This window comes from Aulonocara sp. 'chitande type north' Nkhata Bay, linkage group LG5 (assembly GCF_057382095.1).
Source record: "Aulonocara sp. 'chitande type north' Nkhata Bay isolate Kocher_YH1m ecotype deep benthic linkage group LG5, A_spYH_male_GT1.1, whole genome shotgun sequence".
In the NCBI taxonomy this organism is placed as follows: domain Eukaryota; kingdom Metazoa; phylum Chordata; class Actinopteri; order Cichliformes; family Cichlidae; genus Aulonocara; species Aulonocara sp. 'chitande type north' Nkhata Bay.
The window spans coordinates 2,310,851-2,335,023 of record NC_141348.1 but is presented as its reverse complement, the minus strand read 5'-3'; the positions used below and the strand labels follow the sequence as shown (position 1 = coordinate 2,335,023).

General features: G+C 46.0%; 2 protein-coding genes across 6 annotated transcripts; one reads left to right on the top strand and one right to left on the bottom strand.

The window, feature by feature from the left end:
• Positions 1-39: 39 nt before the first annotated feature.
• On the bottom strand, positions 40-11,694 carry LOC147329645 (uncharacterized). Of its 3 annotated transcripts, XM_086290929.1 has the most exons (8): positions 10,259-11,694; positions 5,648-8,997; positions 4,693-4,863; positions 4,216-4,446; positions 2,711-2,760; positions 2,574-2,629; positions 2,193-2,495; positions 40-1,899 (listed from the first exon to the last, which is right to left on the bottom strand). In XM_086290929.1, exons 2-8 carry the CDS (start codon positions 8,840-8,842, stop codon positions 1,883-1,885), a joined length of 4,023 nt encoding a protein of 1,340 aa, XP_086147055.1. In that variant the 5' UTR covers positions 8,843-8,997; positions 10,259-11,694; the 3' UTR covers positions 40-1,882. The 3 variants fall into 3 exon arrangements, with proteins under 3 accessions (XP_086147055.1, XP_086147054.1, XP_086147053.1); XM_086290928.1 differs by having other exon boundaries at positions 4,216-4,863; positions 9,631-11,693; XM_086290927.1 differs by having other exon boundaries at positions 4,216-4,863; positions 10,259-11,693.
• zfta (zinc finger translocation associated) lies at positions 10,004-24,173 on the top strand. 3 transcript variants are annotated; one of them, XM_086290933.1, is made up of 5 exons: positions 10,004-11,823; positions 14,086-14,595; positions 15,402-15,761; positions 17,749-18,207; positions 19,981-24,173. In XM_086290933.1, exons 1-5 carry the CDS (start codon positions 11,700-11,702, stop codon positions 20,466-20,468), a joined length of 1,941 nt encoding a protein of 646 aa, XP_086147059.1. In that variant the 5' UTR covers positions 10,004-11,699; the 3' UTR covers positions 20,469-24,173. The 3 variants fall into 3 exon arrangements, with proteins under 3 accessions (XP_086147059.1, XP_086147057.1, XP_086147056.1); XM_086290931.1 differs by having other exon boundaries at positions 14,083-14,595; positions 15,405-15,761; XM_086290930.1 differs by having other exon boundaries at positions 14,083-14,595.

Below are 24,173 nucleotides of genomic sequence, written 5' to 3'. Positions count from 1 at the left end.
CGAATGAACAGTAGAAAAAGTTTATTACTGAAAAGGCATTTAAACATTCCCTTTTTAAACTGGCAGACAATCGCGTCTGATTTTCATGAGTGATCTGATCACCACAAGCTCTTTCCACTGCGTTGTGGCTGCACAGACAGTATTCACCTCAGCTTTGTGCTCAAATACAAGAATATTTCAGTGTTGTAGTCTTCATGAAAACCATAGAAAAATCATTGAAAAGCATTCCAGAGCACTTCATCCATTTACTACTTAAGTAGGAAAGCCTTGGATTGATAACATTCACAAATGAAATTCTTTTCTAACACGGAGCTTTCTACAGATATGAATAATGCATCATCAACGATCACTTGCGTAAGAGGAGATTCAATAAATAACAAGGCTGCTCCAAATATTGTGGAACGGCACAGAAAAAGTCACATTTGGCATGTCATATATTAGTCTATTTACAGTGCTGCAGGAGATTTTCGCAGAGGTGACAAACTGTCCCTAAGAAAGTTGTCTCGGTACAAAAAGTTGCCCCCGGAGGAACACGTAAGGATGTGATGCAGTAGCAAATTGCAGCTCAGTTCCAGATGCCCCATTCAGTGCTTGAGAAACTATCAAGGCTCTAGAGCAGACTAACCTGAATACAAGCCTGCAGGAAAATCTGCACACTAGCAGATTCTGTCAGCTTCCAAATAGTAGAAAATGTTGTGCTGATGCTGTTTTTCTACAGCTGACTGATCCCAGGGTTAAATATTAACGTATTGTATAATTAACTATAAATGTCACATTGACAAAAGCCATGGATTGTATCCCACGGCTGCTATCAGTGAACAGGTAGTGTGTCTCTGCACAACTGCAGTGACCCAGTCCTCCAATACAAACGTATTCAGCAAGTGTTCCTCAGTCCGGTGCATTCAGCCCCAGTTTGTGCTCTCAGCAGCTCAGCCAGCAGGTTGCGCCTTTTACTTTCCAGGAGTTTTCAGGAACTTTAAACAATCAATAATATTCTTCAGATTTGGTGCTAAAACACTTCCCACTGTGGAATTCACAGCCTGGACACTGGTGCTAATTTCATGACTGAGCTGAGCTTCTTCTGAGCTACTCATTCTTTTACCCCCATACCACCTATTATCCCGTTTTTCCTTGGAATACCTAAAGTGTTTTCCCAGAATGCTGAAATGTTCACCCCTGCAGAAAATCCACCAAGGCAGAGCAGAGAGCAATGTACAAACTGGCCATGAGTATGCTCCAGCTGGAAAACACAGGTTATATTTTATTATGGCGCCCACAGAGGTCATGTGATCAAAGAAGATATTTGTGCAAGTCTGTGATTGGATCAATAAATTAAGACCAAAAAGCTCAGTGGCCTAATAAACTGATATGTCCAGAATGCCATTAGCTTAGCCTTCCCGGAGTGAAGATTTCCCAAATGTAGTAATGTTTCACTCCAACACTCATCTCAAGGTGCTGTGTTGTAAGAAGCAACAATATTATAGAGAAGTGCAATGATCCCCTCTGAGCAGCAAGAGTGGGGAGGAAGAGCTCCTTTTGAACAGGAGGAAACTTCTGGGAGAAGAAGGAGCAACCGTTTGCTGCAGCTGATTGGTGGTGAGAGAAAAAAGGAGCACAAAAAACAAACACAACAGGAGAAGGACTGACAGCAAATCTCGGATGAAGCAGCTTCAGTATAAAAATGTCCTCACTGCCTTTGATAAACATACACAACCCTGGTAGGAAATGAGGTAAAGCTGCTTTAGGGCCTTCTTTTCCAAGGTGTCTTCCTGCAGAGGTAAACACACTGATAAGAAATAAAATACACGAGAGAAAGGGGGTGGGGTTTGTTTCTCCTGGTCCATGGTCTTCAGCTGCCTCCTGCAGCCGTCTCTTCAGCTCTTCAGTTCTTGTGTGGTTCTGCAAAAGAAGTCAGACAGCGTTGTTATCTGCAGAGAAATGGCTTAGCCTTTGATTGAATTGTTTCACACTGATCGGTGCAGTCAGGCGAGTTTGCACCATCATTGTATATAACTGCTGAGCCAGTGTTGCTACCATTACATTATATGAATATATGAGCCGATTAAAGGATAAACCTCATTGGGGATCAGTCGTACAGATGAGGCTAACAGATGCTCTTCTGCAGCTACTTTTAACTCTGCTGTGTTGCAAAGTCAGGTGACTTAACTACGTGATCCGAGCTCATACTGTACCTGCCACAGGTCTGCTGTGCTGCTGCAGCTGGCTGCTGAAGAAGCGTTCCCGCCGCGACACCTGCTCATCCCAGGCCTCCCGTATTTGCTCTTTCTCGCCGGGCTCCAAGGTTAGGGTGTGCGGGTGGGCCTCGTCAATGTGGGCCTTCACTCCCTCTAGGCTGTGGGAATATTGCAGTTCCCCACACACCATGCACACCAGCAGCTGGTTGAGTGGGTCATAGTCCATGAGGTAGCGGCTCCTCCAGACAGCATCGGAAACAGAATCGTCCTCACTTTCAGCGAACAGCAGCTCTGACTCATCTGAGAAGGCAGAGTTTGTTTTTGGCTACTTTCACCATTTTATGTGCATTCGTTCAAGTTCACAGTGACATACTTTACCTTCGATTGGGGCTGTGTAATCCGAGTATGTGAAGGATGCCGAGTCCACTGAAGAGCTGTGAAGGGAGATTTTTGTGTGTTATCCTGAATGCTGATGATGCTGATATCAAAAGAAAGCGAGCAAAGAAATCTCTCACCTCATTAGATGTTCTGACTCCTCAGAAGAGTTCACCCACTGACCAGGTTCCTAAAGATATTAGACAAAGAGTGAAAAACTAAAGCACAGGCCACGTGCAGTGTTTTTACGTGCTTTCATGAGCTCCCTGAAACAAGGTGAACCTAGACACAAGTCAGACTGGAGAGATGCTTAAGCAGAGGTCCTGTAGTTTTGTCACTTTGACATTATTTTGTGTATTTTGTAGTTTCTTTCTGGTGCTTTTGTGTCTTTTAGGTCACCTGATTTACTTACAAACAAAGGCTTTGGCAAAGAACAGGGGCACGAGTGCACCATTTAGTAATCTGTTCCTTTTCTACTGGAGTACTAAAGTACTCCTCTGTTTCTGTATCACTGAGAGATCAGTCCTGGGAATGAGGGTATCAGGGTTGTGACAGAAAACCTGCGTTAGTGTCTGACCGATTTTTTTAAGCCTTATTTATGTGGGGAACATACTTGTTGTTGCTGAAAGGACCCGCTTCAATTTTTAAATTAATTAATTATAAGTGTGAGAATTTTAAAATCTACTGGGAACCAACGTAAAGAGAAAGATACTGGTGGTGGACAGTGGTACCCCTCACTCTCCTGGTAGATACAACTATGATACGAATTTCAAAATCCAATGTGACTTCAGAAGATTTTCAGAAAACTTGACCTCTGATGTCTGACGGTGAGGTTGAGGTCATGAGATTTGAACTCATTGAAGGGTTTTAGCAGACACACCTATCAAATCAATTTGAAAGTTCTATGTCGTTTTGTTCTCGAGGCTGTGAGCTTGCTTGCTAGAGCCTGCTACGAGTCTGACTGCAGCATTTTGTAATTGTTTGGAGGCATGACAAAGATGATTTGTCTAAACTGGTAAAAGGGCATCACAACATGTGCAACGACACTAACACAAGAACAATTTGCTCTAGTTCAAAGAACGAGGCTCGCATTTTAGAAATGTTCCTCAAAGGAAAGTAAAAGGAACGTGAGGTACACTTTATATGTGAGTCAAAGTTCAGCGAGGAATCAAATACTTCACCGAGATTACGAACGCTGGTCTTTGAAGACGAACAAAAGAAATCAATCACGTGACTGAATGTTAAATGTATTTCAAGTGGAGCTGTAATCATGGCCTCAGTCACTAATCCGGGATAAACAGCCAACCAGGGTGGGCAGCCTATTTGGCTGGTGAGGCTTAAAAGATGGCATAAAAAGGATAAGAAATGCCAAAAAAAGACAGAATGATAAAAGGGAAACATCAGTGGACCCAGGATTGAACCTTGTGGAACCCCTCGAGTTAATCAAGCAGTGTAAGAGGAGAACTAGCACACGCTAACCAAGAAAGTCCTTCCAGATAAATAAGAAGAAAACCAGAAATGCCAGCTAAACCTTGAGCCTATTAAGTATAATATAAATGTCAGTAGTATGTAATATGAATACAATAATCATTACATGCCAGTAAGCTAAAAAAACAAGCTGTTTATGTAACTGTGCAACTCTCACCTCTGTCTGTAGACCCAGGGGAGGCAGCCTAGTCTTCCAGCTGTTGAAGCTTTGGGTGATTCCCTTCTCCCGAACTGCCTTCCTGGCTCTCTGCTCCTTCTTTTTTATCCTCCAGTACTCCCGCTTCCTCCTCAGAAAGTCCTGCTCACTTTCCCCTGGGATGGGCTTTGGAGGAACCATGGTGCTCACTGGTGCCAGCTGGATGGAGGATTGTTTCTTGTGTGGGGGACTCTGAAGGTGAGCAGAGGGGATTTTTAACGGACTTTGACCAAGGGGTTCAATGAGGTGCATGTCAGTACTGGACAGTGGTTTGTCTGGTGGCTTCGCAGCGGTGAGGGCGGGAGCTGAGTCTACATCAGTGCTTCTAGATGCTTGTGAAAGCTGTAGAGATTCAGAAACTCCTGCACAGCTGGATACAGCATGTGAAGGCCCAAGTTTGACGCTGCTGTACTCATTGCTGGTGATAGGCAGTCTGACCTGGAGCGTGCACGCTGACTGTTGAGCATTAGATGTTGTTTGGCTAACAACCAGAACGGTGGGGATGCTGGTCACTGAGTCCAGAGGAGAGACAGGTGGTTTGGGCTGCAGGGCTCGTTTTGCTGGAGGACTCGCCCCTTTAAGACTGTTGATAATAACGAGCCCCGGGGTCTGAAAGAAGAAAATATGACATGAACAAACGGCTTTTCAGAAACTGAGGCAGAGTTTGCTCCTAGCTTTAATGGGCCCCCTTCAGATGAACTCCACTTTGTTTTTCCTGTTCAAATACCATATGCCTGAGAATTGCAGCGATTCAAGCTTCAGCTGGACTGAGTCAAGTCTGAACTGAGTCGACTGCAGAAACCACTTTTATATACATAGAGAAATTTAGGTATGTGAAAAATGCACTCTTTACATGGAGGGCCCCTCTTTTACATAGACACTATGTGCACATGCTGCTAAATACTCAATAGCTTTCATTCATTTAAGTGATGCTTGGGTTTTCTGCCCATTGCACGAGCTAAATACAAAGTTAGGCTGCACTAGTCGGAAATGGTTCATCTGGTAGCACGCGGCAGATTTCAGTGGCCTTAGTCAAGCTTGTCACCTTTCCAATCATGAAATGGAACTCTGTATGCAGATAAAAGGAGGAAGAAAATCAAATGCAGTCTTCTTTACTTTGAGTGTTGAATTTCTGCCACGCTCAGATCCTGAACACAACACGAAAATCTAGGCTTCAAAAGGTAGAAATGCTACATGGGTCAGAGCTAGCACTCATTTTTCAAAAACAGTCACATGTGAAGATGAATCTGATGATGATGCACAGCTGACATCAGGGGCAACCAGCGGGACACAACATACTATCAAATATGATCAATATTAGCTATTAGCTACACACCAAAGCACTGAAACTTCACCTCTTGCAGAAAAAGAGCTCGAGTGCTGCTCGTGTTACCTGAATGCTTCTGGGGAAGAGCCCGCTGCTGCACTCCCCCTCGCCGTCTTTCTGCCTGGCCTTTAACTTGGCCCTCTGCTGCCTCTTCATCAGCTTCCAGTACTCCCTCTTCCTCTGCAAGCTGGTCAAGCCGCTCTGCTCCGTCACCACGCTGTTGTACCTCCGCTTTGATTCGGGGCAGATGTTCTGCTCTTGTGCCTGATGCTGTTCCTGCTGTTCCTGCTGTGGTTGCAGGTTATCCAGCGTCACGGCTGTGATGTGATGCAGCTTTGGTGGCTCTGGAGAGCAGCAGGTTTTATAGCCGGCTTTTTTAGCGCAAAGTCTCTGGGTTCTGCGTGGTGCTTCCATGGAGGTGTTTACTATGTAGTTCAAAGGGGTCTGGGATGAGTGCTCACTGGTATGATGCACACCTAGCTCACTGGAAGCAGGAAGAGGTGGAACTGTCTCACTCACCTGCGATGGGTTCTTGAGTTGAGGGCTTTGTAAACTGGCCTTTGCAGAGACCTTGCTGTCTAGCTCCCAGCTTTTTATCTGCAGAGTGAGGTCAGCAGCAATAGGAGCCGTGTCATCCCTTTCAAAGGACAGCTGAGATAAATTTGGCTTCATGTCTTGCTGTGAAACCTCTTCTATCGTCTCCATTTTAATAGAGTTCTGCTCACTTTTACATTCTGTCACTGTGCTGAGAGATTCTTCCAGGAGCTTCTTCATGGAGGCCACAGCTAGCAGAGTGGCAGTTTGGCTGTCTGCGCTCAGACATGGGTCAGACTCCAGCTGGGGTGCTGGAGGTGGGGAAATAGGGGGTTTGATATCTGGACAGATGGCTTGTTCTGGTGGAGAATTGAGGTCAGCTGCTGGCATGGAGTCACTCTCCTGTTTCATTTCATTTGCACGAGGCAGAAAAAGCACGCTGTTGTTGGAAAGAGGAGGTGCAGTTGCTGTAGTGTCGGTGAGATTTCTAATCTGAGGCACAGTGATCAGCGTCCCCTGCTTCTGAGGCTTCCTCCTTTGTGAGGCTGCACCGGCCCTAGCATGTAAAACACCCTGTCTCAGTCGGACAGCTCGAGCTGCTCTCTGCTCACGCTTCTTTATCCTCCAGTACTCCCTCTTCTTTGCCATCCTCTCCTCCTCCGTCAGCCCCGCATCCAGAGACAGGGCTGACAGCGACGGCGCTCTGCTCGAGATGGTCATTTTCATAACACAACTGCTAACGTTTGAACCTGCTGAATTTTGAGGGCTCTGTGGATGAGTAAGTGTGAGCTGACCCACAGTTTGGATAGCTGATGAGTGCAAATTAGGAACGGTTGTGCTTTTGAGGTGAGTCTGGGGTCTAACTGCGAGCAGTCGCGGCAGTTTGTTGGCTAGCTGTCCAGGAGCAGAGACTTTCACCTGAGCTGAGCAAAGAGGAGGGGGAGCCGGGTTTATCCTGATGGGAGCAACACTTCTCAGTTTAGCGTCAGGCTGACGCTGTTGTTGTGCCAAAGGAGTGTTTGTAGAAACTACACAAAGCTCTACTTGGCTTTTGTCTTCTGCTATGCTGTGACATGCAGAACTGTGAGGGATGTTAGCAGTCAGCGTCCCGTCCTCTTTGATGAATCCTCCGATGGTCTCTGGGCTGTGAGTGAGGGCACTTCCGGTTGACTGCGCCAGCACTCTAGTCTTCCTCATCTCCTCGAGGATCTTCTGGTAACGTTTCACCCTCCTCATCAAAGAATCTCTCTCTTTCAACCGAACCTTTACCTCCATGGACAGCTTAGCTCGCTGTTCGCGCTTTTTGATCCGCCAGTACTCTCTCCGTTTAGCTATTATCTGCTCGGGCGTGTCGTCGGGGTTGATTTTGGGCATATTTCTGGTACCAAAAGCTGAGGGCAGCATTGGGGATTTACACCGTAGACTTCTGTGGTTCATTAAGTTTCTCTGTGCTTCGATGAACCTTTGTCTAGGCGTTTTATATCTCGCGATACCCCGGGTAACACCGCCAAGATGACCGTAACTTGGAACCTTTCCCTGAGAGTCTAGTGGTTTTTTCACAGATGGAACATCAGATGTTTGCAGAGCAGTTACAACTACAGTTGCTGTCCCACTTTGCAGTTTATTGTTTTCACTTTTGGCTGATGTAAGTGATGTTTTGACCCGTGTATGACACTGCTTCTGGCTTGCTCCTCTCAAAAGTGACTCTGATGGAAGAACTATGCTTCCCACGTGTCTGGTTTTTGGCGCCGTTAGCCTCTGAAACGTCATCTCTGCGCCCTGTGTCCTCTCTCTGGCTTTAGCTAACCTAGCTGCAAGCTTTGCTCGCTGCTCTCGCTTTTTGATCCGCCACTGTTCCCGACGCTTGGCTGCTCTTTCCTCGTCGGACTCCAGAGAAGCTCGTGCATTGCCAACACCTTTAGCCCTCTGTGTGGTGACCAAGGCACGCTTTGTTCCACTCTGAGGTGTTGAGATGGCTCTTTTGCTCTCTGCTTTAGTGGAAGTGGGGCCGCATGGAGAGGACACCAGAACGAGACCTGTGGGTAAGACTTTGGGCTGAGTGGGTAATACAACCGGTGCCTTATGTTGGTTTCTGGGGACTGATGCACCCTGCATAGACACACGTGGCTGAGGTGCTGTTTTACTGGAGCTGCCATTGGTTATTCTGGTCACTCTGACTGGAGGCACTGAGGATACGGTGTTCAGCTGAGTTCCACTGGACACGGGTGAGGACACGGGTGAGGACACGGGTGAGGAAACGGTTGCGTCCCTTGCTGTCTGACGTTTACCTGCGGCTGCGTTGCCGCTGGCTGATTTGGCAGAGATAGAACACGACGCTGGCAACTGAGGCAGACGCTTGTTGAGCTTTACTGTCTGGAGCCACTTCTCCTTTTGGCTGTCAGTGGTTTCACGTGACCCCTCCCCCAGAGCATTTCCGTGCTTTGACACAGAATTGTATGAATTATCATTACTCTGCAGAGGAGGTGACGAAGCACCTGATGACTGGGCCAGAGTGGAAGCCTCTTCTGCTGGGGCATTTAGCTGCTTCCCTCCCTGGCTGCTGCTGCTGTGTTTGTGCCTTTCCCTCTCCTCTGACACACGGGCCCGCTGCTCTCGCTTCTTGTTTCTCCAGTACTCTCGCTTTAGGGCGAGCGTGGCATCATCATACTCTGAGGCCGGCCGGTAACGGTGGGACGTTGAGCCACCTTTACCTTTTGCAGTTGGCATCCTGTTGCCAGGCTAGACAGCCCATCGGTTCTCATCCAACAGCAGTGATTGGCCTTGGTAGCCCCTCAGTCCAGGATCCTAACTGTCATTATCAGCATCATCGTGTTTCTGAGCACCTCTTATGCTCTCCGACATCACATTGGTGTGCAGATATCCTGAGGAACAGAAAACAGTCTTTGCATTAAAATGTGATGAAAATAAGCTAAAGACTAGTTAATACTTTGTAATAAACATTAAGCAACAGCAAAACGAACACAAGTTGAAGTCACTTGGATGAGTGACGAAACGTTTCCGATGAACAGAATGAAGACCTTTATGGGATTTCCTTACCTGGATGATCGAGCATGCATCAAGACAATATTTTTCCACTTTTTAAAACACAATGTGTAGCACCTACTGTTGCTCTACATTTCAAACCGAGGTTTGCAATTGCCGTTTTAAAGAGTATATAAGCAGGCAGGTGTGGTGGCCATAGTTAGGTTTGGAAATAACTCCCGGAAACAGCAGTGCTGCACACTGAGGTCCTGCTTCAGGATCTCTGCTCGTAGCAGTGATTGGAGCCATGGGAATTACAACATGCTCACTGATCAGTAATGCAACAACAAGCACAACAACATTAACAAGTGCTGTATATAAAACACAATAATCCCCTTCAATTGCACAAAGTAATGATAATATTAGCGAGGATTGAAGAGTCAAATAGTTATTTACAAAAATGTAACAATTTATACGTTTTTTTATTTCCACCAAATAAGTTCAACCAAAGTCATTTTATCTGTTTAACTCACATGTGTGTGCCTCATGATGAAATGAAAGTACACGGAGTACACGGAGTAAGGTGGTCTCAGTGGAGCACTGACGTACTCTAAGATCTGTAGCACTCACTCCAGCAGGATTTCGTGCACCAGTCAGGAGACAATAAATACGTGCACGACGCCCACCTCATCTGTCACAACATCTGTGCAGAATCCCGCGTGAAACGCGAGTTTCAGTGTAAGATTTGGAGATAACTATGAAATAAATGAAATTGTCGTCGTGTGTGGGAGTGCTTCGGCTCCAGAAAGCAGGAAGAAAACAGCGAGTCGCTGTCCCTTTAAAGCTGTCTCTCTCTATCACAAAGTCTATCTGCCATTTTTCTTTATTCTCAGTGTGTTTCAGTCAAACGCCACCAGGCCACTCAGCCGAACAACCTACAGCAAAACACGCAGGGCGGCCGTGGAAAAGCGGTCGCACTAGAGCGGAAATGGTGCCTGGATCGTTGTGTCTCTCAGCGGCACAATGGACAACATTTTCCTGCTCTGGTCCTCGCGGACTGGCGCATGTCTGCGCGTGAAAGCCGCGAGGACAGGCGCAGATTCGAGCCGCAAAGCCGCGCGCCCGGAAGCACGAGCGACAGAAAACATGCACGTCCGTTACCTTTTAGCGGCACTTAACTTTCCGGGACACTTTGGGGGCGGTTTTGCACAGATATTCTGCCAGGACACTGCAGCTACTTTCCGCCAGTCGTGCTCAGGCTGCCTTGACAACGCTGAAAAGTACCAGGATGTGGGATGCTCGCTGTGTGTGTGTGTGTGTGTGTGTGTGTCTGTGTACATAGAGACAGTAGTGTGCAACGCCCCCTCCTTTCCACGCCACATCCATTCACTGGGTCGCATTAAAAGGATTTTACAAACCTGTCACGAGTCCCCCTGTCTGTCTGTCTGTCTCTTCCAAAGAGAGCCGAGTGGTGCCGGGACACGGAGGCCCCGCACAGCTGTTCCCTACTGGAATAGCTGCACAAAGGTCCATTGATTTATTGTCTTTTTCTACACATGACCCGAATTCATGTGCACACGCTTCAAGCAGGGATCCACTTTTCTACACAACGACCAAATGAGCATGAGGGAGGGGCTGACGGACAAACAACGTTAGGGCGCTGGGGGCCACGGCCCGGTTCCTTTAACGTGGATCCGGTTTGAAAAAACTACATTGACGTCACAGCAAGACTATAGCTAGGGACTGGATACATGAATTAAACGTGTGTAAATCTTTGCGATCCAAAGGTGTGAGTTCAGTAGCTGAAACATTCTTCATTTTAATAGCATTAACATGAGTTTAAGACTGTTTACGACTGAGGCCATCAAAGTTAGTGTATCAGAGGTTTCAGTCCGACTATGTCAACTCAGACAAGTTTACTAATCGAGAAGGAAGTCATGAACACATGTGCGTTTCGGTCTCTGCGCCGCTGAACATCTGCACAGATGTGTGTGACACATGAAAACAGCGCGTGCTGCCCCGGTACAAAGCAGGAGCTGCTGAGGGGCCCCGACTCACCGCCTCGTGGTTAACCGGCGCTCTGCCTTCATGTCGCGGCTGTGGGACAGCAGCAGCAGCAGCAGCAGCTTACCGGTATTAGCGCCTGCTGCTCCCTCTGCCCCCCCGGGGTGGGTGTGCATCGTCGTAGCTGCTACTGTCTCTTTAAATTTACCCAGGAGCCCCTTAAGGAGCCCCAGGGGCCCCTAGTCCGGCTCCCCACCCTGAAGACAAGCAAGAGCCTAAAAATTCATGAGTAGAGGCCTGAGCCGAGGCGCCTCCACCGAGCACCGCGGAGCAGCGGCCCTTTTCGCCGGTGGATTTATGATTGTGTGCTTGCATGAAAAGTTAACTTGGCTCCCGTGCGGGGCGCGTGGGGGGACCGCGGAGAGCACGGGCTCCTCGGCGGTGGGCTCGTTATAGAGCGCCTGGCAGATGCGTGTCGAACGCTGCGGAGCGGCGAGAACGTGTTGTTGTTGTCAGAGTGACATGCCCCACGACGGCGACACGACCCACTGAACGAAGCACCGCCAACCACGACTAAAGCGAGAGCAGCGATCCAGTGATGGAAGAGAAAGGAGCGGGGCAGGGGCAGCCCGTGAAGCTCCGCTGTGCCTATCAGCCGGAGCTGCTCTCATTAATGACAAGCGGGCAGGAGGAAACCACGCAGGAGGAGAGCGAGTTAGTAGGTAAAGAGCAAAAAAACACATCTAGTGTTAATTTTCTTGTTTTTGTTCCAACGCTAAGTGGGTCTGCGTGGCTGTCAGATATACAGCCATTATCAGGCAGCCAGTTAATCCGTGTCAGGGACAAAGCCATGGAGCAGCATGGCCCCTCCGTCTCTGTGGCTCCTATAAACAAAGGCTCAACTGCACGCAGGCAGCCAGGCGAAGCGCACACTGCTGACACCTAGTGGACAGCGGAGGTACAGGCCGTCTCAGACCTGTCATCGAGCGGAATAAACGCTGATCAGATAAAAAGGCAGGGTTATCCTTTCACGTGAGGTGCGAGCTGACCGCAGGAATGTCCGTAAGCGAGTTGTGCTTGATTACCAAATGACAGCAGCGTGACTTTCTCTGGAAGTTTAAAGCTCAAGCTGTGAGGAACTGAAAGGCTAGCCTGAAAGACATGCCTACCAATGTTAGACCTAACATGATATCTCTGCTGCTTTCTCTCATGTACTCGTTTGGGTTTTTGTAAAAATTGGATAATTTAAACACACTATTTAAATGTTACCCATCCTCAGTGAGATAGAAATAGACCTGTGTGGACAGCCTTTACCTTCATAACTTCATATAACTGGGAACTAGATTGTTTTGCTCCAAGCCTGCTGATGTTCAGGTGTATATAGTTTTTATTGGTCTCTGTCAGCTACAGGGATTTGTTTTTGAGTGAGCCAGTGCAACGCATGGAGTCAGACTACTGATTATTTGTTGGACGTGTGATTATTATTGAGTGTGCAGTCTGAAAGAGAGACTGCAAAGTCGTGCTATGGGAGAACGTAACTAGGCAGCATCATATGCTAGTCTATAGGGTGACTTTAAGGTTTATTTATTTATATAGCACATTTTAAAACAACAGGGTTGATCAAAGTGCTTAACAATCGGCAAAAATCCAGTGAGACACTAAAAGGCAATGCAAGGGAAAAAATGAAGAGGAGGAAGCCAGTGAACGTAGAGCCAAGGATTGAATGGTGGGAGGTGAAGAAGTCTAAAAGAAGATTTTTGACCAGATGATTTAACACAATCTTGGAGAATGAGAGGATGATGCCTGAGGACTGAGACGGCTGGTGTTGTGAGTTGGTGCTATATTAGTTGACTTGAGGAATAGAGAAGTGTGCTCCTCAATTTAATTTTGAATATAAATGAAAATTGAAATTAAATTTAGCAGCAGCTTCAACAATTTGATGGGGTATTCACTCTGACGGGCAGGCGGGCCATGTAGACACCCAAGTTTGTGCGTGCAGTAACTCAAGAACAAAGTGGTGTGGGAGCTTCAAATTGATGCCATGGGTATCAGATAGGTGGCCTCACGATGCTTTGGTACACAGGAGCTGTACACACTGTAAGATGCTCAGGTAGCTGCAGAACAAGCACAAGTGATCAGCCCCCCCCGCACTGACAGCTGGTGTGAAGTCTTTTTGCTGCGCTGCTGTGTTTGGTTTGTTCTTCACATTATGGGGAAACATCTCCACTTTGAGCTTATCTGACTAATCAACATTATTTCAGAAGTCTTGGTTTGTTCAGATGCAGCTTTACAAACCCAATGGCACCATGTTCTTTATGCAAGAAGAGCCTCGCTCCTGCTAACTGAGGCCCGAAGGGCTGCATGATCTGAACCTGAGCTGAATTTACTGGGACATCCTGCAAAGATTGTAGCATTGTGTTAACACACACCTGAATCAGCAGCCTGCCAAACACTTCTGCTTTTACAGATGATGCTCATCTGTAAACTGAACTGTATTTTCCATGCGTTAGCCACTTGCGGCCCACATCACCCCTACTTCTACATGGACGTGAAGAAATCGAAGGCAATTTGGCCCTCGAAGTGACTTTTTTGTTAGGGAGGATTTGTTTGTTGCTAAGTGCAAATACGTTCTTTAAAAAGCAAAAACTGATTTAATATGAAGGCCACATGAGCAGAGAGCATGTCGGATTGGCTGATGTGTCACTTTGATTTTGTTAAATACGAACAAAATTGCGTTTATGTCAAGTTTTGTCTTGTTATACAATATTTTAAATTTCAAAAAACAAACAAAACACGGCATTTTTTGAAATATTTGTGGGTGTTTTCTTGTTTTGTGCTTGTTTTGTGGCCTCACATGAGATGACAGTGGCAGCAGTGGCCCACAGCTTAAGTCTGAGATCTCTGCTTTAGTAACATGAAGACACTGCTTCAGTTTGAAACCTGCTGCTCTGATCTGTACTCTGTCTTGTTCTTGTCTGAAGAAGATGGTCTTGCCAATGGCCATGGAGAGGTGGAATCAGAGAGCGGTGTGGTCACGCCTGTCAGGTCACCAAGCACCAGCTACTGGAGCATCACAGAGAGCCCAGATCACCCCCTCCTCCTCTCCCTGGCCCCGGGGCCCTCTGGAGCCAAACCCAGGGTGCAGAGAGCCTCGCGTCCAGGCCTGAGCCGGATTCCAGGCCGTGACCACCGCCGGTACTACCACGAGTACTGGCGCAGCGAGTACCTGATGGACTTTGACCCCCAGAGGCACGGCATGATCTGCATGGTGTGCGGTAGTTCATTGGCCACTCTGAAGCTCAGCACTATCAAGAGGCACATCAGACAGAAGCACCCAGACTCCCTGCTGTGGAGCGCTGCTGACAAAGAGGTGATCCGCTCGGGGTGGGAGAGCCACCTGAGTTTGGGGGGAGGGCAGAAGTTATACAGCCCTGCTTCGGCACCCTCACTCCAGGGCGAAGAGGACACTAGGCACTCAGGTCACCAGACTGGAGGTGGGTTGGTTTAAGTAGACGATTTTCTCACACTCAGTATGAACTCATACTGTGAGGAGGAACCGATGATGTAATGTTTGATTGGATTGGACTGTTTGAAGGTAGTCCATGTTGCTTATTTAATATTACAGAGAGGTAGCACTCTTTCTTGCCTGACAAAAATAACATGAATAATCACTCACACACACCAGTGAAAATGGAGCTGCTATCCCATAATGCTTGGAAAAGCAAACAGGAGAAGCTGAAGCACTGAGCCTGTGACGTGCATGGTGGACAAAGTGAAAGCTGGGATCAAGCACTTCATACAGCATGCAGTTTTCACCCACTCGCTCAAGCACTTTTTCTACATTAGTGCCTTTTATCTCACACTCACACACATTCACACACAACTCTGGGTTAGTGCCAAAGCATATTTGGCATGGAGACCAGGGATGGAACGACCGACCTTCTGATTAGCAGATGACCTCCTCCACCTCCTGAGCTGCAGCCGCCCCGTGTGCTCACAGTAGGTGGCAGAAAAGTGCAGATTGTGGCAGATATTACTTTATGTAAAAACAATGGATTTAACATTGTGATGATAGGGAAGTTTCCCAAATGTAAAACTCTCCCAGATTCAGAAAAAGAGTTAAAAAAAAAACAAACAAAAAGGCAATTTGAAGACATCTATAATAACCATGGTGTAATCACATAAATTGGAATGAAGATGTAAACACCTGACGTTACCTGTCTGCTGGAAGCAAAGCTAGTACAGAGCCATAAAGCTAAAAAGTTGATTTGTCGTCATGCTGTTTTGTCTCTACTATAAGCAGAAACTGCAGACCCTGTGACAGCCCAGGAGCAAACGCAGCAGCCCATCAGCCTGACTCCCTGCTCTGTGGAGGGTGAAGCCCCGCAGCCTAAAGAAGAGGAGCAGTACCTGCCCGAGCCGTCAGCGCAGATCTTGGAACGCTATCTGAACGACTCGCTGCATGCCTGGTTCCGTCAGGAGTTCTTGATGGAGTACGAGTCTCATGCCGGTCGGCTGCTGTGCATGGTGTGTGGAGCGGTGCTGCCCTCGCTTCACCTGGACCACATAAAGAGCCACCTGCTGGACACCCACCCTAACTCACTGGTGTACAGCTCTGAGGAGAAACACTGCATCCTTCAGGCCTGGACTCAGACTCACGGTAAGAAGTGCGACACCTCACACGCCCACCAGCAAAACGCAGTGTTGGTATTAAGGAAATGGTTTGTGCAAGTGAAACCAGTAGGAGGTACTGTAGCCACAGATTAACATAAGATCGTAATGTCACCCTGTGGTCCTTTTACACGTTCACCATCTTCTCTTTTCCGTCTCTGTGCTGTGATGTGTTCATGGTTCACATCCATAAAGCTGCAGTTTGGATCCAGTGTGTCTGTTAGCTAAGTGTACAGTGTTCACTGTATTTAGCAGTGGATAAACCCTGTAATGTGTTTGGCTCTCAGAGCGTGTGAATCAGCAATACCCCAGCTCAGTTCATCTTCAGACTCCACAGCACTGACATTAGAAAGACAGGTCGGGAGGGTAAGATGACTCATTCTTTAGTGTTGGTGGAGAGAGATGGACACAAACTGGAAATTTGAAATTTTATATGTAATTTTCAGATTCAAGCCTAACTTGTTTGAGTCAGATGGTTGCGCTGGTGCAGAGCAGGCTGGGATCGTCATGGTCAGTAAAAGGTTACCAGAGATTATCATGGTGGTTGGATTCAAACACCAGGTTCCACCTTTCATAAGGTCCTATACTGTCTAAGACAGGGGTGTCCAACTCCTGGCCTCGGGGGCCGGTGTCCTGCAGGTTTTATGTGTGTCCTTGATTAAACACAGATGATTTAAATGGCTAAATGACCTCCTCAACATGTCTTGAAGTTCTCCAGAGGCCTGATAATGAACCAATCATGTGATTCAGGTGTGTTTGACCCAGGGTGAGATCTAAAAGCTGCAGGACACTCGAGGCCTGGAGTTGGACACCCCTGAGCTGTGAGGAGTCATTTTTGCAAGATATGTCCTTCAACGCACATATTAAACTAATATTAGGACTGCTTTCTTCCATTTGTGCAACATCTCTAAAATTAGAAATATTCTAGTTCATGCATTTATTACTTCCAGGCTGGACGACTGTAATTCATTATTATCAGGATGTCCAAAAAACTCCCTGAAAAGCCTTCAGCTAATCCAAAATGCTGCAGCAAGAGTGCTGACAGGGACTAGAAAGAGAGAGCAGATTTCTCCTGTTTTGGCTTCCCTTCATTGGCTTCCCTTCATTGGCTTCCTGTTAAATCCAGAATTCAAAATCCTGCTCCTCACATACAAGGTCTTAAAATCAGGCCCCATCTTATCTTAATGACCTTGTAGTACCATATCACCCTATTAGAGCACTTCGCTCTCGCTCTGCAGGCCTACTTGTTGTTCCTAGAGTATTTAAAAGTAGAATGGGAGGCAGAGCCTTCAGTTTTCAGGCCCCTCTTCTGTGGAACCAGCTTCCAGTTTGGATTCAGGAGACAGACACTATCTCTACTTTTAAGATTAGGCTTCAAACTTTCCTTTTTGCTAAAGCATATAGTTAGGGCTGGACCAGGTGACCCTGAATCCTCCCTTAGTTATGCTGCAATAGACGTAGGCTAGTAAAAAAAAAAAAAAAAGGAACAAAGAACAAGATGGTGAGCTTGAAAACACAGCACAGCCTCCAGACTTAAACCCCATCGAGCTGGTTTGGGATGAACTGGACAGAAGAGTGAAAGCAAAGCAGCCTACATGGTCCACATTTATGGGAACTTCTGCTACAGATATGGGAGAAGATTTGATTTCTGTTGTAGACAGAAGCCACGACTGTGTTCAGCTGTTTTACCGGCAAAAGGAGGGAACTTTGATGAGTCAAAGGTTTAGAAAACATTTTGGTCTGTAAGATGATTCAATGATTTCTTTTTTTAACTCCAATTACTTATTTGTGCTATGCTTTGATTTCAGTGCAATGAGACATTAAACTGCACAATTTGCTATTAAAAAAACTGGAAAATTGGGTTGTTCTGAATGTCTGAATGACTCACAGCTATCATTTGAACACTGATGTAGCCACAGTGGGACTGAAACAAACGGATTAATATTAGAAATGTTGTATGTTTCTGTGCCCTGTAGCAGAAGAAGCGGAGCACTCAAACAAATCAGAGACCAACACCAAAGATGGCGCTGTGGGACTCTTCTCTGAGGACGTGGAAACCATCCAGATCAACACTGACGTGTACACGGAGGGCGACGGCACTTTCACTCAGGACACTTGTCTTATTGGTGAGGACGGCGGTGTCGGAGTTCCCCAGCAGGGTCTGCAGCCCTTCCGGCAGCCTAAGAAGAGGAGGCTACACGGGGGCGACCCGTGGCGGCTGCGTCTGGACTATCTGGTGGCCTACGGGCCTCAAGGCCACGGCATGTTCTGTATGGTGTGTTCTCAGGTCCTGCATGAAACCAAGGTTAGCAGCTTCCGCCGCCACATCCAGGAATGTCACCCGGAGACCACAACCCTGAGCCGACAGGAAAGGGAAGCCATGGCTGCAGCCTGGACCAAAGATTACCCCAGTGAAGGCATGCAGATCCAAGATGGTGAGAAGCTTTCAGCACTGATACACATCTCTGTAAAGCTGTAAACTTGTTAGTAGTAGTTTTCAACAATATTAGGCCTTTTTAGAAAGTTTGGTGGTTTTGTACTTTTCATGTTTTATAAGTCAGCTTTGTCAGCTGCTGCTGACATCCACAGTCAGTGGAACACAACACATTCCCACTCACAGAGGCTCTAAAGCACCTGACTGCTGTGTTAAGAGTTGTTTGTGTTTGGCTGGTCTTTTTAGCATCCTCACTTAGCCTGAGAAAACAGACATTTGTACATATACCGTATTTTCCGCAATATAAGGCGCACTTTAAGCGCACTCCTTTAATTTTCTCAAATATCGACAGTGCGCCTTACGTATGAATTCTGGGTGTGCTTACTGACCTCGAACCGATTTTATGTGGTACACGGTGCTCAAAAATCTGTCAAAAATGTTTTAGTGCGACTTTGCTAGTCAGGAGCCTCTTGGAGTAATCTGGGTCCTAAACTCCGTCTCTTCAGGTCCCAAAGTCAAACGAACACTGCAGCATCACTGAGAGTTAAAAACTGTCTAAATTTTTTCATCTTTAATAAAATGATCAGCGTTGCTGCTTTACCAGGTGTATCAATTAAGTTTAACATCCAGGCATCCATGAAAACACAATTTATTAAATGTAACGGAGTTCATTTAATAAATTCAGAAATCTCTCAGTTCTGACTGAGAGATTTCTGAAAGAATTCAAACGTACAGCTCTGCTATCACCTCCAACATAAATGAAGACAGAAAACTAAACAGCAGTGATGTTTGCAGGGTTACTGAAGTTGGGCTAGCTGGTATATAATGATGTGCTACGTGATCACCAGCGACACAGCTATGCTACCATAAGATAAACACAGTGAAGCTGGAGGATGAACGCTAACACTTTTCCACTCGATAAAAGTTAACGTGAGGTTAGGGACAAATGCAATCGCATGGCAGGATGCTGTAAACGCACCAAACTTCAGCAGGAGAACAACTGAGATAATCCATCCACAATACGAGGTTAGTCATTATTATACTGCAACAACATGGGAATAGAGCAGCTGCCAGAGAATTCAGCATTAATGAATCAATGATATGAAAGCAAGAAGAATGAGTTGAGTAAAGTTTGACTTATCTAACTGTTTTGTTTCGCTTAGTGTGCCTTATAATCTGGTGCGCTTTATAATCCGAAAAATACGTAAATCTCAGCATTTGCAATTCTCTATAGAGTCCAGCCGAAACTGACATTTCACAGCTGATACAGTCAGTAAAAGATTCCACAAGAATGGTAGTGTAGCGAGTAAGTTAGCTAATGTAGCAGATAAATCTGTTAAACAACGGAAGCTTTGTCAGGAACATTGTTCTGTTTGGGTTTTATTGAAAAATGAAGATGATAGTTTGCTTGCTTATTAACTATTTCTAACCTTACTGACCACTCAAAGCACTTTAGACTACAAGTCACAGTTTAACCATACATTCATTCAGTTTAAAGTGTACAAATTAATCTGATTCACATGCAGGCACAGGGAGAACTTATGGGGTCCTGGCTCGGTCAAACCAGGTGGGAGTGCTAATCGCATAGCGTGTATTAACATAGCTTGTTTGCAACTTACCGTGAAGACGCCACTTGAGTCAGCACTGTGGGTGGTTAGAAAGGCTGGAAAAGTGCTATCAGGTGCAACAAGCAAAGACACTAGCGTGTGACTTGATTTTGTGGTGGAACTAGGCAAGAATCTGGCATCCCCTCCCCCTTATTTTTTTCCCACAGAAATCAACCCCAGTGAAGTTGATGTCCTCAGTACCGCAGGAGAGACAAATGAAGACGCCTCCCCTGATGTCAAAATACCCAGCAAACTGGTGATAAAGGAGGAAGCTGTGGGCGAAGCCAAGGGCAAATCAAAGGATAGCAGCGCTGCAAACACACCCCGTCATGGTCATTACCCCGGCAAGGACCAGAGGAGGAACTACCAGGTGCGCTGGCGGACGGATTACTTGATGGATTACGACTGTAGGAGGCACGGGCTGATCTGCATGGTGTGTGGAGCCACTCTGGCCACACTGAAGGTCAGCACTATTAAAAGGCATGTTCAGCAGGTCCACCCTCACTCGCTGTATTTCAGCGCAGTGGAAAAGCAGCAGGCCCTGCAGAGCTACAACCAGACTGCCCTGCATTTCATCCATTCTGATGACTGCTTTTCACCCCGGGACCACGGACATACTGAGCTGGCCCCCACTTCAGCACACTTGGACACTTAAGAAGGGCTTCTGTCTGTTGCTCCTTACATGACTTCAGAAACAGCCCTCCTTGTTCTCTTGAAGGGAAATTCAGGTATTTGTAATTTGTAAAAGACTGCAATTTCCCTTTAAGTCGGCATCTGGGAGTACTGCTGTGGCTAAAGGACAATAACGGGTGCCACATGGGAATTGACAACAATACAAATATCGCGCAGCCTAAAACAAAATCAAAGTGCAGCCTCTCATTTGAAACTAAAGCTTTTTTGCACATCGCCTGTTTTACCTGAGGACCTCACAAGATTTGGGGAAATTATTGCTTTAGATGTACAAAATGTATGTTTTGCTTATGTATTTATTTCCTAGCTTTGTATCTGTTGGTACTTTAAATATAAATCAACATGAACCCAAGTGGGTGGTCCTCTGGCGCAATCGGATAATATCTCTGAATCTGCGGACACAAACTGTAGAGTAACGCTAAGATACTTTTAAAAAGTAATTTATAGAAAAATGAGATGGGGCTCATGCTATCGGTCCAGTCACATTCACTGCTAATGTGGCTAACATTGAACATAGATGGATCTTCTTTTTGTTGGGGGGACATTCGCTTTTCACATCCCAAGAATTGATGCAGTGTTCTCTTTGGCAGCCAACAACAAAACATTTCTGCTTTGCTTCTAGCTAGCTGCTAGCAGCTAGCTGCATGTGAATTTATTCTGCTCCTTAGCCTTTTTGGGCGTACCAAACTAGCTGCTAATGTGCTAATAAGCCTGTTTTGTTCAAAGTAGATGGGGTCCCCAGGTACAGGCGCATACAGAGCAGCATTTATGATGGCGACATTTAACAGCCAAGCCTACTAGTTATGTTTATGTCAGAATCATATCAATGCATGGACTTAATATTTTGTGAAGTTTGACCAAGGCAAGATATTAGCCGTGTTGCACCTGCAGCTTTCAGCTGCAACTGCTCCTCTGGAGAATAAAGTGCCCCACAAAAGAACTGAAAGTAATGGGACAGTTATGTCTTTGATAACCTTTTGCCTAATTATTTAGCTTGCTAACTGGCAGGTAGCAGTTTCCTACCAGCTAACGTAGCGGCACTGTTACGTTTGATGTTCTGATTCCTGTCCTCCAAAAAGGAAAGCTTTACTGAACGCTGAATGCTTTGATCTTAGTGTAAACACAACAAAGATTTCCAGTGTAAACATCCCAAAATGGCAACAAACTCCTCAAATTCCACTTTGAGGTCACCAGGGCCACCCTCTTCCTCGGCTAGCTAGCACGCAGACAGAATTAGCAGTTCATGTTGTGCGTCTCATGCGGGCTGGTTCAGGAAAAACAGAAGTAACTTTCTGGTCTGAATCAATGTAAATGTGGAAGATTTAAACACGGATACTCGTTCACAGCAGACATGTTTGGTTTGTCAGAGGAGGAAAAGGTCAGGCAAGCTCGGAGAGGACTTCTAGTACCGATGCCCTATTTTGCATTTCTAAAGAAAGGCATTCAGTTATGCAATAAAATATAATAACTTATCGATCCTACGCTTGATCTCGCCACAAAGTTTCATGATGCTCGGAAGTGCTCGCTAACAGACAAAAGGGGTGAGCAAGTTGCTGACTGAGTGAGTGGAAATGAGCCATTGGTTTCCCTGCTGCAAGTCAAAATGTTTGTTCCTTTGATACCCAACGAGTATCTGGACTTTAGCACTTATGGCACAGTGAACTCCTGGAAATGTGGCATTGTGGGGGCCTGAGTCTTCTCTCGGGAAGTAAGAAACAGAGTGCTCAGTGAGGCGAACAAGAAAACTGAGTCAAATTTAAGACAACTCAGCACTTTGTCCCCTAAAATGTACTAAACCCCAAATGTCCTTGTGTGCATCCAATAGAATTAAACTATGTTTGGTGTTATTGCTGAAGACAATGAATGGCAGCGTGCAGTCACTGGGTTCACATCACTCCAGTCTATTTAATCTCTTGTTTACAGAGGAGGAAGAGGAGGCCCTCTTCTCACTTATCCTCAGCATTTGGCATCAACATCAGCCTGAATCGTTTTGTTAGCTAAAAGCTGTACAAAAATATGTAAATATGAATGATTATTTCTTTATATGAGCACTTTGATGCAGCCTGGTTTCTACAGTCTCTGTTTGTAATTATATCCAGTTTTTCTACCTTATTCCAAACAGCGTCATTTTTCAACACTTGGAGCGAAGCTCGTTGAACTTCTGCCTTCACTTTGAATCCCTCGCTTCAGCTCTGGTACCGCTTCATATTTTTCGTTCACTGTACAAAGTTTATGCAACGAAGAAAACTGAAGATTAATTATTTGGAAAAGAAAAGTCTGCCATAACCAGTTCTTCACCTGGAAATTGTACCTCAGGGATTTTGTTTTCATCGACAGCCCTTTCACATAATCGTTCTCACCTTGTAGGCTGTCGATGTACTGATGGAAGAGTCAGGATTGGTTGTACAGGTGGGAGAAATATGAGAACCTGGGCCACTGAAAACAGAAGTCTAAAAATGTTACTTTTTTATTGTATTTTTAAGAAGTTGTGCTTTCACAAAAAGTTGGATTTTAAGGGGGAAAAGTCATGTTTTAAGAAAAAGTCACATTAGAATGTCATAGAATTTTACAATTGTGAGCAAAGAGCATATATGATCAGTTTATTAGGTACACTCTGCTAGTGCTGGGTTGCACTCTTACATCATCCAGCCGCTGCAAACAGTCTTCAGAGATTTGCACGGTTTGCAGATTCGACTGCTGCCCCACAGTGGACGCTGTGGAGTGAACTCAAGAAAGCAGTCTGAGGTGATTTGAGCTTTGTGGCACGGTGTGATAACCTGCACCATCAGAAGACGATTAAACCAGGTCAGCAGCAGTACCCAGGAAGGCTGTGGTGTGTAAACGATGCTCAGTTGGTACTTAGGGAAGAGAACACCCACACTTTAACACCGGCACACAGAGCCTGGACCACTGCTGCAGGCCACGGCGGGTCCATGTGTTGAAATTCGGACACTATCATCTGAATATTGTAGTAGAAATGACTCATCAGGGTGTTTTGGCAAACTTCTGTCGTCCGGTTTTGGTGAGTCCGAGTGAACTGTAGCCTGCTGTACTTGCTGAGCAGCCCCTGGTCTAGTCTGCTGCTGCTGCTGCTAACGTGTCCTGTGTTTTCTCCTTTTTCAGACCGTTCTCTGTAAACGTAGACACGGTCGTGGAGGAAAAAGTCTTATGATTGGCTGTAAATGAGCAGTCAAACAGGTGTACCAAATGAAGTGGTCAGCGAGTGTATGTTTATTCTGACATATTCTACACCTAAAGCAGAGAATATGACTTCATTCTCAAAAACAACTTGTGAAACCATGACGATATTCTGCGTTTCCCCTTTACACGCTGCAGCGTCTGTGGTCAGCGGCTCCATTCCTGACTCACTTTCTACAAATGATTTCATTCGTTTGCATTAGAGCAGGTCTAACCATGGCTCTAATAACGTTTTGACACAGCACTTATATTTTAAAATGAGGTGAGTTGCAGTGAAACTCATTTAAGTGAGACATGATGCACTTGATTGGATGTGTGTTTACTGTGTTTGTGGGGGGAGGAGCTCCTCCTCCTTTATGTTCTCATCACCTTTCATCTGTAAATGATCAACATATGCATTCTCTCCTCTGTGGTCTTTGAATAAATACTCATTACCACGAGTCTGTCTGTGGGGTGTCTGTACTACTCTATA